Source organism: Pithys albifrons, chromosome 6 (assembly GCF_047495875.1).
Source record: "Pithys albifrons albifrons isolate INPA30051 chromosome 6, PitAlb_v1, whole genome shotgun sequence".
Lineage (NCBI taxonomy): Eukaryota > Metazoa > Chordata > Aves > Passeriformes > Thamnophilidae > Pithys > Pithys albifrons.
Window position 1 is genome coordinate 59,515,468 of NC_092463.1, and position 14,280 is coordinate 59,529,747.

General features: G+C 36.4%; 1 protein-coding gene across 4 annotated transcripts in view; it reads right to left on the reverse strand.

Moving 5' to 3' along the window:
* Nucleotides 1-8,017: 8,017 nt before the first annotated feature.
* Nucleotides 8,018-14,280, reverse strand: part of METTL15 (methyltransferase 15, mitochondrial 12S rRNA N4-cytidine) — a 91,390-nt gene continuing 85,127 nt past the window's right edge. For all 4 annotated transcript variants that reach the window (XM_071559080.1, XM_071559081.1, XM_071559084.1 and 1 more), the window contains exon 6: nucleotides 8,018-9,070. In XM_071559080.1, the coding sequence (XP_071415181.1) occupies nucleotides 8,625-9,070 (446 nt within the window). In that variant the 3' untranslated portion in view covers nucleotides 8,018-8,624. The remainder of the gene's footprint in view (nucleotides 9,071-14,280) is intronic.

Consider the following 14,280-nt stretch of genomic DNA (forward strand, 5'->3'; position numbering starts at 1 on the left):
AAGTGGGGTTGGATTAAGGATTGGACTTGATGACCTTGGAGGTCTCTTCCAACCCAACTGATTCTGTGATGCTATGATATACATACTTATGGAAAAGAGAAGGGACTGCAATTTGCAGAGTTTTCTCTGCAGCCACTAAGGCTGGAATTCAACTTTAATGTTCCAGAAAAGTTGAAACTCATATGCCCACAGGAAAACTTGAAGCATCGTTAGTTACAGAATTGAGTGTTGTCAGCACAGAATCTGATGCAGTGACTTGAACACGGAAATATTTCATAATTTTTATATGCAAAAATAAGGAAAATTACAAGTAAGGATTTTGCTCAGAGGCAAGAAAATCTGAGTTGAGCAGTTATTATACAGCCTCACTATTAAATTAAGAGGAACAAACTGTGAATGCATGCTGAGGAATGCCTGTTATTCTGCAGGCTACAGGACTGGGAGTAAGGCCAGTTGAGGTGACACCCTGTGTAGGAGGGAACATGACAGTAAGTAGCTCTATTCAGCAGTCAATATTAATTCTGTATCCCTAATACAAATAACAAATTATTTCAAAGAAGAAATTATGACAGAAGATATTAGATCTTAAATTCCTCATCTAAGTTAAAAACAAAAAACCCCAAAACAAAACACAAAAAAAAAATGTGTAAGGAGTGAAACGTTTTCTTAGCTCAAGACTATACCTAAAGAAAGGAACGAATTGATGAATTGCCTTTCTCAGGAAAACTAGGTACTTTGTAGCTTATTTATATATATATACACACATTTATATACATATGTGTGTGTGTGTGTGTATGAATATATATATATATACACACACACACACAGACTGCTCGAATGAAACAGAATCCCTGACATTAGGCTCTAACTTGAATAGGTTGAGTAAAATATTTGCCAGCTGTAACTATGGGAGTGGCTAAACTGTGGAAGAGTATTTTCAATGTGCTGCTGAATTACTGAACTATTGGGAAATGTGGTATTTATGGAGGGCTGGGATATAATTAGATCTAATGGTCACTGCAATTAAATTCATTAATTATTTTTTGTCTCACAGACAAATGTTGACTGCTGCTGATTCCAGGAAAGTTTCACTTAATTTTAAAAGAACAAGAAGTTATCAAACTCAAGTAGTAACCACAAAATACCCCCAATGCTCAGCTTGTGATACGCTCTTTTCAAAAAAAATGGAGATCTCTAAATAAAGCATTAAGTCAGTGCTGCAAAAAGTAAGATATAGAAAGATTTTAAGGGGAGGCTGAGATTTGAATCTCATGTCAGTCATCATGCTCTGCTGCAGTAGCACCACCCAGGTGTGCAGGGTGCAGCCCAGCACTGCTGTACACTGAGGATGTGCACAGGAAAATTGGCAGGGGCCTGGTGTGACAAATCCCTAATCATCCCTTCACTGCCTTAGCTTTGGAATACTGGGAAGTGCAGTACAAACACATGGCAGGGCATTTGCCAAGCTTATTTAATTAATCCATTATAGTATTTTATAATTGCACTTCACCTGCTAGTTTTTAATAGCCTAATTAACCATGATAACTATAATATGTGTGCTGTTTAGGTCTGGAGCCCATGTTTTTTAAAACAGTGGAAACTTTTCACTAACTTTAATAGGGGTAGCAACACTAGGGACTAAACATCATTTCCTCTGAGGTATTTTTCTGTCACCCTCCTGCCAGTAAAAAAATATATACACGAGCTTCAATTCCAAAGATTTTTTTATTATTATTTTCCTAACTTTAGTTTTCTGAAACCCACTGCCACCATTATTAAGCCATTTGTGGAATGCAGTGTACTATAAACCAGTGAACCTGATGCCACATGAAGAACTCTTAATTCCACATTATTGTTACTAGTTACTATGGTGCAAGTGCTGTCAGCCTGGACTGCCCCATACTCTGTGGACCTCGTTTTGCAGAGTGTCAAGTCCTTTCTGCTTCCACAAAGATTCAAGATCAGCCTCCTGAACTTACCTCTGCTTGTCAGCTCTCATTGCCTACCAAGATTTCAATTTTAATTTCTACCACAACTATGAAAACCAGGAACTTTTAGAAATTGTCCAGCACTGGAACAGGCTGCTCATGGAATCACCATCTCTAGAGGCATTTAAAGACATGTAGATGTGACACTTAGGGACGTGGGTTAGTGGTGGACTTGGCAGTGCTGGGTTAATGGGACTCAACAATCTGACAGGTCTTTTCCAGCCTCAGTGACTCTATGATTCCACAGCAGACCTGGACCCATAAGTAAAGGCTGAAAGATTAAGCTCTCAGATTGTGCACGTATCAACAGGCATGCATGTGTCATTCTCTGGAGAATATATAACTTTTGCACTATATTACAAAACATGATATCTTCATTGTCAGATACTTATCAGCCACGACTGTCAATGCTTCTTATGTCAGTTCTTTGCAAAGTCTACACAAGAGGTGTTCTTGTGAAACTACCTCTGATTAAAAAAAAAAAATATATATATATACAATTTACAGGAAAGATGTGGAGAAATGATCTTAAAATACAGTTCAAATTTAAAAAGAAGCTTTTCTATCCTGAATTGCTGATGACTGATGATCAAGCTTCCACACATTTTAGTGTACAAGTTATATTGTGATGCTTCAAGATGTTTTTTATAGTTATTCACGTGTGATATAACCTTGTTAATGTTATGTTGCTATGTTAATATTATAATTACAGTTAATATAAAATTCTCATAGCATCATAAACCTAATACAAACATATTCTGATCTCTAGCATACATTCAGTACAAATAGAAACCACAGACAGCCTGTATTTTCTTTGAAGGAATCACATCCACAGACTCAAAGTGATGTGGCACATGAAGAGATGATAAAGCAGTACACTAAACCCTAAGTTTTTACTCAGCACACATGAGCTTTAAGATGTGATTTATGTATTGTCATTTATTTTCATTGCAGTTTCTGTCATATTCCCTAATGTTTATGCAATTTTTTCCAGCACAGAATTTTTTTTTAATGAATGTCAGAAACATGAAGTGTATTTGCCACAGTTATGTCTGTAAAATTTTATGGGGACTAAAGAATATCTAGGATTTTTATACATACATATTTTATTCTATTAATAAATTTTATGTTTGAGAAATCTACTGTGCAAGTTTGTCTTTCTGTCCTTTGAATTAGGCATCTTCCTTGAATCATTTTCGGATAAGAACACAATTTGGTCCATTTAAAATCCCAGTTAGTGTAATTTTAATCAACTACTGACCTGTGAAACAAATTATCCCCATGTCTTCTGTATCTCCACATTGACACCAAACATGCTGTTCCTGTGCTCATTTGCAGGTGCACTCCAGAGACCAGAGCAGAGGCACTTCCAGGACAGACAGAGGGAGCTGTATCTCTAGTTTTCCTCTTTAAAAAGACACCTATAAACAAGCTGTCAAGTTCGAATTTGCAACCATACAAAGAAATTTAAAAACCCCTCCAGCTTGTTTTTCGCCATTACAATCAAATTAGGCTTGCAAAAACAACAGGAAGAATATGATTTGCCTAAAGATCCAAGTACAATGAAAAAGTTTTAGTTGTTATATTAAACAACTATGCTGGTACAGTAAGACATTCAGGCAACTGACCACTTGCTCTGTTTTCTAGCTTTGATTTCCTACAAACAAATATTTGCCCATTTGCCTGTCCTAGAGATGTAAGAGCAATACTGAAAAACATGCATGTCAGTGAAATATGTCAAGTGTAAAAGTAATAAAGTTCTAAGGACAGGCATGTTACTTTTCCAAAAAGGAAAAGCCCTTCCCTCTCGTTCACTTGGGATAAACTTACAGAGGATCCAGAAAGGTAAACACAATTCTAACTGCAAAGGAGACAGAGGGAAAAATACACAGAGCTGGATTTAGAGGTATATATACCTTCCTACTATTACCTCTGATTATGCACCAGAAATTATGCTCTACACCCAGTACAGACACTGAGCTCTCTCTCTGCTCCTGCTTATCCCTAAACAGGCAAAATTAAACAATGAATGGAAACAGTAATAGAATACTGCATATGTTTTTCTTTTTAAATTAGATGTCAACTTCAAATTACATTTCTTTATAAACTATTCCAACTTTACTGCTTATTTCTTACTTTTTAATTAAACATATTTTTGTCTTCTATCTTCTACAGGGGCTGGGCGAAAGTAAAGTAAGAAGTTACTCCATATTAATTTAAATTATTTGGAAGATTCACCATAGCACTGCAGTCTTAATTAATCCACAAAATCCTGCATTAATTTCCCTATAACTTCAGTGTAAAAAGGTCTCCATATTTGATTATATTTCTGAAAGACTTATAAATATATTTCATATATTTACACTTACAGATTAGTTTTAAGCAAGATTACAGATTAGTTTTAAGTAAGTGCTTTATGAAAAAATAAACCTGTGGATATCAAGACTGACTCTGACTTCCATACGTCGCTATTTTTAATCATGGTACAAATGGTCCTAAACAAGCTTCAATTCCGGGGATTTTTTTATTATTATTTTCCTAACTTTAGCCTTCCGAAGCCCACTGCTACCATTATTAAGCCATTTGTGGAATGCAGTGTACTATAAACCAGTGAATCTGATGCCACATGAAGAAGCCCTGAAGGGTTTTTTCTGGAGAAATTTTGAGGCATAAGAAAATCAGATCTGATCCCTTCCTTACTCTTGCTAGAGGTAAAGATGTAAAGTAAGATGGGTAGCAACAAATTAACTTATGAGTTCATTACTTCCCTGTTTATTCACATTTGTCTCATTTTTCACCAGTACTCTTGTACAGTGATACTCAAAACAGTGAGTCATGACTGATTATTTAAAACAATTTAAAACAACTAAGTTATTTTAAAATTAAAATCAATCAAATCACCAACAATCTGCGTCTAAAGCTGCTTATTGAGATCATCCCACCCCTACACATCACCTTTCCTGAGGGCAGAGCTCCTCTCACTGTGCTGTTACACTAGTTAGGAGCATAAACTCTCCAAATAAAACCATGTCTTCTTCAGTACAAAAAGTGACACTAGAGCAATTATATGAATCATTAATAGTCATAGAAATGCTACTCTAGAAAGCAGAATGCAAAGCATCTGACACAACACTCGCTGCTAGAAGAGCCACTTGCTACGAGTGCTCTCTGAAGTCAGCATTTTCCCTGTTCATACCACGTTAGGAATCCTCTCCTTCCAACTTCCATCCAGCAAACACCTCCATACACCTCTACAAGAACTGATGTTTCAGACTAGGATTTTTTCAAGTCAAGTGGCAATCTCAGCAGCTGTGACTTTAAAAGACTACTGATAAAATACTCAGCTGTAAAAGTTGAAAAAAACCCCCTCCAAACCAAAACCTGAAGAGATATTAATTCTTTATATTACTTCCATTCTGAAACAATGAAACTGATTATTTTTCTTTAGGAAGCAATAGGGAAGTAATAATTATGGTACGTCCTCATGGGCCATGAGTGCAAATAATTGCACTTAGACTGTAAAATTATGTTTTAAAAAAGTACCATATTTTTAATATAAATACTTTATTCATAGGATAAATGAATCTATTTTTCAAATAATTATTCTATGCAAATCTCCAGGCAGGTGCTTCTGACAGCATATCAACTTTTTACTTTTGGATTAACTAATTAAATCTCACTGTCCAGTAATTTCATTACAAAGTATATTTACGATGCATACAAATAGTCTTATAGCTGGTTTTTATCGTTCTCAGAATTTTTCCACACCCTTCTAAAGCACTAACATGAAAAGATACACACTGTAGTAACACATTCTCATGCACATATTGTTTGGCAACACCACTGTCTTGCCATAATTACCACCTGACATTCTCTAAAATTATTCCTTACACTGGATGTTTCTACTCTTCCCAGTGTGAACAGCACCATATTATTGCTATATTCCCTCCAAACATGGTCTACAATCTTCTTTTCTTTCTTGACAGATAATCTTGCAATTGGCTGCATTAAAATGTACATTGCTCAGGTTGAATGGAAGTTTTTAAAAATGATGCAGAACCTGTACCTTGAAGTTACGACTTAGTTTTCAGCAAGAGTAATTTTCCACCAGATACCATCTCCTTCATAAATACAGTTTTTGATTATGGCAAAAAAATGTTTAGTTTTAGTAACATATCACATATACCACGTTAGGAAAATGTAAGATGTGTTAAATAGATGTGTGTCCTGGCAAAAGGATAAAGACAATACCCTTCACATAACGTAACTTACCAAATCACAGAAGGGCTTGGGTTGGAACAGCCCCTAAAGATCATCCATTCCCAAAACCCTTCCACTAGCCCAGGTTGCTCCAAAATTCATCCTGCCTGCCCTTGGACACTTCCAGGGACGGGGTAGCCACAGCTTCTCTGGGCAACCTCTGCCAGGGCCTCATTACTTTCTGAGTAAACAGTTCCTTCCTAACATCTCTTCTTTTAGTTTAAAATCATCCCCCCTTGTCCTATCACTGCATGCCTCTGTATCACTGTTTTGTGAAATGAAACAAAATTAAATGAAATGTTTAAAGATAGAAGAATACTTTGACCAAGTATAACCTGAGGTTTTTCTGGGAAAAAAATTAATGTTTTTTTTCAGGCAAGAAGTAGTTAAAATTCCAGGGCTCTCCATACCTCAGGTTAAAGCTGAAGGTGAGGAGATGCTGAGAGGAGAGAAACAGATACTCTAAAAAGAAAAACACAACAAAGGATACACTACCATGGCTGTGCAACTCCAACCTAAAGGCAAAGCAAAGCCTCTTACCTTCCCTAACTGAGGGAATGTATTTACACAGCCTGGAAATTCAGTATTTCAATTATCATGTGAAACTGTGCCTGAAAGAAAAAGAATTTAGATGTGAGAAGTTTGGAATTTAAACGTTGTTTTAAGCATAAGGCATTTTAATATTTCTGCTACAACTGGATTGTCTTTTCCTGAAATATGTTCCTGAACAACACCCAGCATGGCACAACAACTCTTCTAAGCCTATGTTGGAGGCACAATTTTTCAAATCTACAACTGAAATACATCTCAGTACGAAATCTTAGCTAAAAATAACAATAGCTATTTATATTTAATGTTTGGATGAAAAAATGTCTATTTAGGCTACAGGCTGTTGTCTCAAAGATGACAACAGTAAGTAATATTATTTGAAGTGGAATGTTTTATTTAATAGAATGTATAATGAAACTCGCAGAAAAATATTGAAATTTCTGAAAAATATGAAATGCCCATCATCATTCAACTTCTCTTTCAGGTTAGTGGTAGATATCATCTATACCTAAGAATATATTATATAACTTCACTTTACCAAGGAATTAAACAATATTCAGCTATTTCAATGCATTGTACATTACAGTGAGCCTAAATTTCAACTTGTTTGTGTCAATATGACCCAAAAAACTCTTGTGAAGTAATAATTTACACCGATATAAAGAGGATGTTTGATGAAAATCAAGTTCAAAATGATCCAGTCAGTTATATTTCAGAAGCTGGTGTAGTAGTCATTTAGCTGAGTCAGAAATTGCATTTTTTTATTCTACCACCCAAGTTTCAGACTCATCACTTATGAAATCCTGGTACTGATTTGACTATCCAAAATAACACTTTTCCTGAAGAAGTCAGAGGTCAAAGAATTTGAAACTTATACTATTTTCCATTCTTTTCTGGCAAACAAAACTAGCAAACCAATGGTCTTATTAGAAAATATAAACCCAAACCTAAATTTAATTCATATTAACTTACTAAAAATGAAATTATGTTACATGTGCTACTACCTAGTATTGCACCCAAGTTGAAAGCTGGTATTACAGTGAGTGGGTCTTTTCTGAAATAATTCAATACTTACCTAAGTAAGACCCACAATACTCCCGGTTTTTGATAGGTTAATTTTAATTCCATCAGCACCTAAAAGTTGCATTGGATGTATGCACAGAAGTTCTGGTTACAGGAAGAAATTCATATGATCAAGTACAAATTGGACTGCTTGATTGTAGTGCCCAAGTGCCATTATTTATTTAAAATTCTTAATCATTAAACAAACAGGTGATTACTCAGAAAAACCTATTTCCAAATTCCTGGCTAGAAATGACATACTGATGTCACTTTATTTTATTTGTCCCACAGGCATTCATGTAACAAGGAAGTTAGGATACAGAGGCAGATATATCAAGAATTCTTATGTTAATTTAAACTTACTCCAGACTAAATCAGACATCTGAATTAGGTGTGTGAAATCCACGACCATAAAAACATGTCTATCTCAATTAGCTACTGAATTTAGACTGTCAATGTCAGGAGTTTGAATGCAATCTAAAGGGAATACCAGAAACACACCGAACATGCAATTTTTACAAACTTCGTGTTTGATGCTCCTTTAAAAAAGTTTATTTTTTTTATAATTAGTGACAACCTCTTATATTCATTTATTTTGCATTTTGATGCTCTTCACTACATCCTAATTAAAAAGAACACAAAGGTAAGAAAGAAATGTTTTCTACCAGGCTTCATTTTATTTTTTCAGCTTGATACTTTCTGTCCAGTTAGCCTTCTAGAAAACAAAATTTAAGGTAATTATACAATTATCAAATCATTTTTTTTTTACAGTTTAATAGCAGCTCTTAGCTTGGCTGACCTTCCTCTTGGGTTTGTTTCAATATCCTTGGCCTGAGGTGTGAGAACTTTTTTCTGTATCAAAATCCACTTTGAATTGGATTTTACGTGAGGAGATTCTTGTGCATCTTCTTTTTTGGAGGGATTTTTCTGAGCCTGTCTTATCTTCTGCCTTGAGCTGAGATTGTACTTTTCCGTCATGTCTATTCCATGAAGAAAACGTTTGATAATACGATCCTCTAGGGAATGAAAGGAGAGAGCTACAAGGCGACCTCCAGGTTTTAGAAACTTCTCAGCTGTCTTCAGTCCTATGAAGAGTTCATGGAGCTCATCATTTACAAATATTCGCAGGCCTTGAAAAGTTTTGGTAGCAATATGTGCAGGTCTCTGAAGCGAGTCCTTCCGTGCATACAGAGCTGATGCTGGAAAAGCACCTGTCATAATTTTAAAAGGTATATGTTAATATCTTGTTATTTCTACATCTTGACATTAATCCACTCATGCATGATGACTTTTAAAGATAAGCATACTTAAAACTGAACTCTGACTAGTGAGCTTCCTTCTTTGTACTATTATCTTTATTTTCTACTTGGAATTCACATCTCTGAATGTAAATCCTATCAAACTATGCAGGCTTATGGTTAAGTGTTGGGATTTTCCCTAGAATCTTTTATAGAAATTCCTTCTCCCAATGAAGCACAAGTTTAAAACACAAAATAATGGCTGAAACCAAGGTAAGGAAAAGAAAAAGGTGGGCTTGATAAGCCTCACCTTACAGCTCAATGTAATCAATGTCAGTCCAGTATTTTGTGGTTGTGTTACGGTTTTGAGGAAAATAACCCTGTAATATACAATGGACACAATTTTAAATGTTGCTTTCTAGATAATCAAGCATTTCTTCACAGGCAGAGATAAAGTGAAGACAACGTCCACCTGGTAATAACTGTATTTCAATGCATTGCTTCAAGCTTAAAGAGGTGTCCTTGCCTAGGAATAATAATTGTTGGCCACTACACCTGAGTTTCATCAAATGTTGACAAAAACACCTTGAGAACCTTAGAAAATGCAGCTGCTTCTGTTCCATTTTCACATGCTATACAGCAGAATGTGTCAAGGCATGGGTTTGCCAGATGAAAAATCACCAGATTAAATAATTTTTATTAGATGCATAAAACTCCCTCTTCCTCTCCCCCAAATTCTTATGAGTTAAACAAGTCTATGTAGAGGCTAAAATTTTGATAGAAGCTTTAATATATCAATATTTAATATATTTTAGGTTTGAACTTTCATTACATGAGTACACAGCAAAAAGCTAGAGAAACCTGAATTGATGGATCAGAGGGACTAAAACTGCAAGAATCTTACAAGATCTGTGAAATCTGTGTAAATTTATAATCTATAATGTAAGTGAGCACAGGAGTCTGGCAAAGATAAATTGAATAAATAACACCAGGGCATAACTGGAAAGAATTATCTTTCCAAACAAGAGGGCCCAATGAAGACAAGGCAATACAACTGGTATATACATGTATTAAATTTCATGTCAGTGCTAAGCTACAAGATAATGAACTCAGTAAATGCAGTTCATAATCAAGTAATTGATATTCTACATAGCGGAGTAAAAGAAGGGAAGATTGTACCTCTGCAACGAGTTCTCTAAATTCACATTTACACAAGTGATTAAAAAAATTCATAGAGGTATCATAATCCAACACGTTGGCACAAAATAATTTATAAGTGGAGAGTTTTAAAGGTAAGATTCTACTGATGCCAGAAAGCATAAATGTTTGGTATCACAATCACACAAGTGATCTCACTGTTCAGCAAAGGGACATGATAACAATGGGATTTAAAAATTCAATCATTATTAACAGAGTTGTTATCATGTAGGTAATGGATCTAAGATATATTTCTGCATACTTGATTTTCCCAACTACATTCCCAACAACACTAACAGCTCCTAAATTCACTGAAGAGACCCATTGTAGCTGTGGCTGCTTCCTATTCTTATAGTCTGAATCCTTAGAGACAGAAAGTGGCAACAGGATCAAGTTCTCCCAACAAACTACTGCATGGGAATTTGTGGCTTTAAACTGTTTCACAAAACAGAGTAGAGAGATGTTACTTGAGGGAGCCAGGCTGCTCCATCATTTACAAACTCCGGAAAAGTTGTACTAGATAGTCAACATAATTTCTGCCTTTGAGAACATAACCTCCAATATTTACTATAAAACATAAAAAGAATATATACTGTCCTTGTAGGGGTCAAAAAGCCCATTTTGATGGGAGACCTAAACTAAAAAGAGAAACCAAAATCACAGAAGGTGTCTCAAGAAAGCAACTAACACCAAGCCTGTACTAACCCACACAGTATCTGTTTCCATATTTCTTTACACATAAATATAAATAAAAAAATACTAATTTCTTTACACATATCTATAAATAGATTCTTTGAAAATGGAATCCTTAAAACATCCACGGACAGCCAGTTGCGTGTGATGAAAAGTGTTTCTTAATGCATAACATAAAGGAATGCTGTGCTGAGCAAAATAAATACAACTTCCTTTCCAGGGTCAGTCAACAGTAACAAACACAAGGAGGATGCTCAGAACTCCTCAATTACTACTAAATGAAACAATGAGGTTTAAAGGACCACTGCTGCCATGTTCAGTCTACAAAAACAGTTTTAACTGGCATGAAAAAGCACAAAATATTGGCTATTACCAAGCTACTGGGTTAGAAAACAAGGTGTGATTTTTCGATTCTACCTGTATTGACCCTGTGCCTTCCTGAACAAGGTACAGCTGTGACTTAAGAGCATCAGTTTTATGGGTTCAGTTTGGGGTAGTTATTACCCAGAGCTGGTGTTCACCTCTCAAAGCAGATCCAGAATTTTTAACAACCATATTTTAGCAGTCTAAGTGTTTTCTAAAAATACTTCTGGTTTTACCTTCCAAAAGTATCACAGACAAAAATGGAGCTAACCCACAAGAGTACAGCATGTAATTTAGGTACAAAACTGACAGTGCTTCTTGATTGGAACCTAACCATAAAAACAGAAGCCTAGAATGAGATTCTCTGTTTAAATTTCTACAGTCAATTTCACAAGAATTTTAGTAAAATACTGAGAGTTTTACCTCCTATGTCAGCAAAACATCTTTTACTTATCTGAAAAAACAACAATGATATAAAGATCTATGATATCCTTGTCTCTAAATTGGAGAGATGTGGATTTGGAGGACTGACCACTTGGTTGATAAGAAATAGGTTGGATGGCTGTTTTGAAAAGAGTTGCAGTCAATGTCTCGATATCCAAGTAGAAACTGGTGATGAGAGCCATTGCTCAGGGGATCAGAACAGGGACTGGCTCTGTTTAACATCTTTGGTGCTGGCATGGACAGTGGGATTGAGTGTGGCCTCAGCAAGTTTGACAACAACACTGAGCTGTGTGCAGTGGCTGACATGCTGGAGTGAAGGAATGCCACCTGGAAGGACCTTGACAGGCTTGAGATGGGCCTGTGAGAATCTCATGAAGTTCAACAGGCTGAGAGCAGGGTCCTGCACTTGGGTTTGGGCAAACCCAAGCACCAGCATAGGATTGAGAGCAGCCCTGAGGAGAAAGACTTGGGCGTGTTGGTGGATGAGAAGATTGCTATGACCCGGCAATGTGCACTCACAGCCCAGAAAGCCAAACATGTCCTGGGCTGCTTCAAAAGCAGGGTGGGCAGCAGGGCAAGGGAGGGGATTCTGTTCCTCTGCTTTGCTCTGGTAAGACCCCACTTGGAGCACTGTATCCAGCTCTGGGGACATGATCTGCTGGAGCATGTCCAGACGAGGCCATGAAGATGCTCAGAGGGCTGGAGGACCCATCCTGTGAAGACAGGCTGAGAGAGCTCAGGTTGTTCAGCCTGGAGAAGAGGAGGCTCCGGAGTGATATTCCAGCAGCTTTCCAGTACCTGAAGGGGGTTGCATGAGAGATGGAGAGGGACTTTTTATAAGGGCATGCAGTGATAGGACAAGGGGGAATGGCTTCAAATTGAAAGAGAGTAGGATGAGATTAGACATTAGGAAGCAATTCCTCACTGTCAGGATGGTGAATCACTGAAACTGGTTGCCCAGGGAAGCTGTGGATGCTCCACTCCTGGAAATGCTCAGGCCAGGCTGGATGGGGCTGTAAGCAAGCCAGTCAAGTGAAAGGTGTTCCTGCCCATGGCAAGGGGGTTGGAACTTGATGACCTTTATGGTCCATTCCGACCCAAAGCATTCTATAATTCTGTGATCTACTTCAGAAGGCTTTGCAAAAATGTAAATGGACACAGCATGCTGATATCTGGGCAGATTTCCATTGGTCTGATCATGAACACGACTATTTTGCAATTGCACTACTGAATAGATAAACAAAAGAACAACAATACTGAGGCTGCCAGCACAACTAGGACAATAACAAGTATTTGGAAGGTTCTTCCACTTATCCTGCCATAGCTATTGAGTGAAATGTCTTCCTGCAATAATCTTCTATGACAATAACCTGTGACATTAATTTGTTACTGTGAATTAATTTATCACACATTGAAGAAAAAGAAATTAAAACCCAGATATATTCAGTAAGTATCATACAACCTTAAATGCCTCAGTTGAACATGCACGAAGAGCACTGCAGGTTATATTTAACAGCACAGAATACTAATATTCAGGAAATTGGTAGAGAAATGCTGCCACTTTGCAGCTTTATGCAATGAAAATTGTCCAACCTACAAACAAAATCAAACTATTTACAAGTTCAAAGACTTACTGGTCTGTCAACACAGATTGGGATTAAGTAATAACTGTAATCTGTGGTAGTTATTCCTTTCATTTTGGCCTTCATAATTTTAGTAAAGGCAGTAGGTTTTGATCTATGTTCCATGGGTGAAAAATTTTCCTGTCACTCTCACTTCTCTGGTATAGTTAAATAAAAACTTATTTGTGTTTTCTGCTAAGGCATAATATCTCTCATCCAGTCCCTTCGAATTATCAAGACACTAAAAGAAAATCTTTCCTGGTAACTGGCTGTACAATATACAAAAACATTAAAAAATTTGTATGTGAAGCTTGTACAATGAATTTCATTCATAAAAATACCACACTGCTGGCTAGATGACTGGCTTGGAATCCCAGTGAGAGAAATTATCACTTCTAGTTTTAGGATGCCCTGATGATACTTACACTTTGAAAAATCTAATAGATTCACATGTTGAAATGTATTGAAATTTTAAAGGCTTGTGAATGAAATCAGCAACGTGCTGTGCCTCTCAATACGAACTATTGAAGTCCCCAGAGTGTATGAGAGTGGGAGAGTTTAAAAATTAATTCAGATCGTGCACCTGTTTGCAGGAATTTGTCTGTTGAATTAGCATCGCATTTAATAAGTTTCTGTGACGCAACTAATGTCCTTTTGTCTGGGCTCCCTCAGTACAGTGTTAATTCTCACCCATCTGAAACTCAGGCAATATTACAAATTCCAAACTGATAATTAAAGTCTATAAATGTGAACCAGTCTGAATGAAATTGACTTGAAATATTAAAGTTCTTTTTAAACTTTTCAGATTTCTTTAATATCTCATCATCAATTCCTTTCAAGCTCAGGCTAAACCATTACAGGATC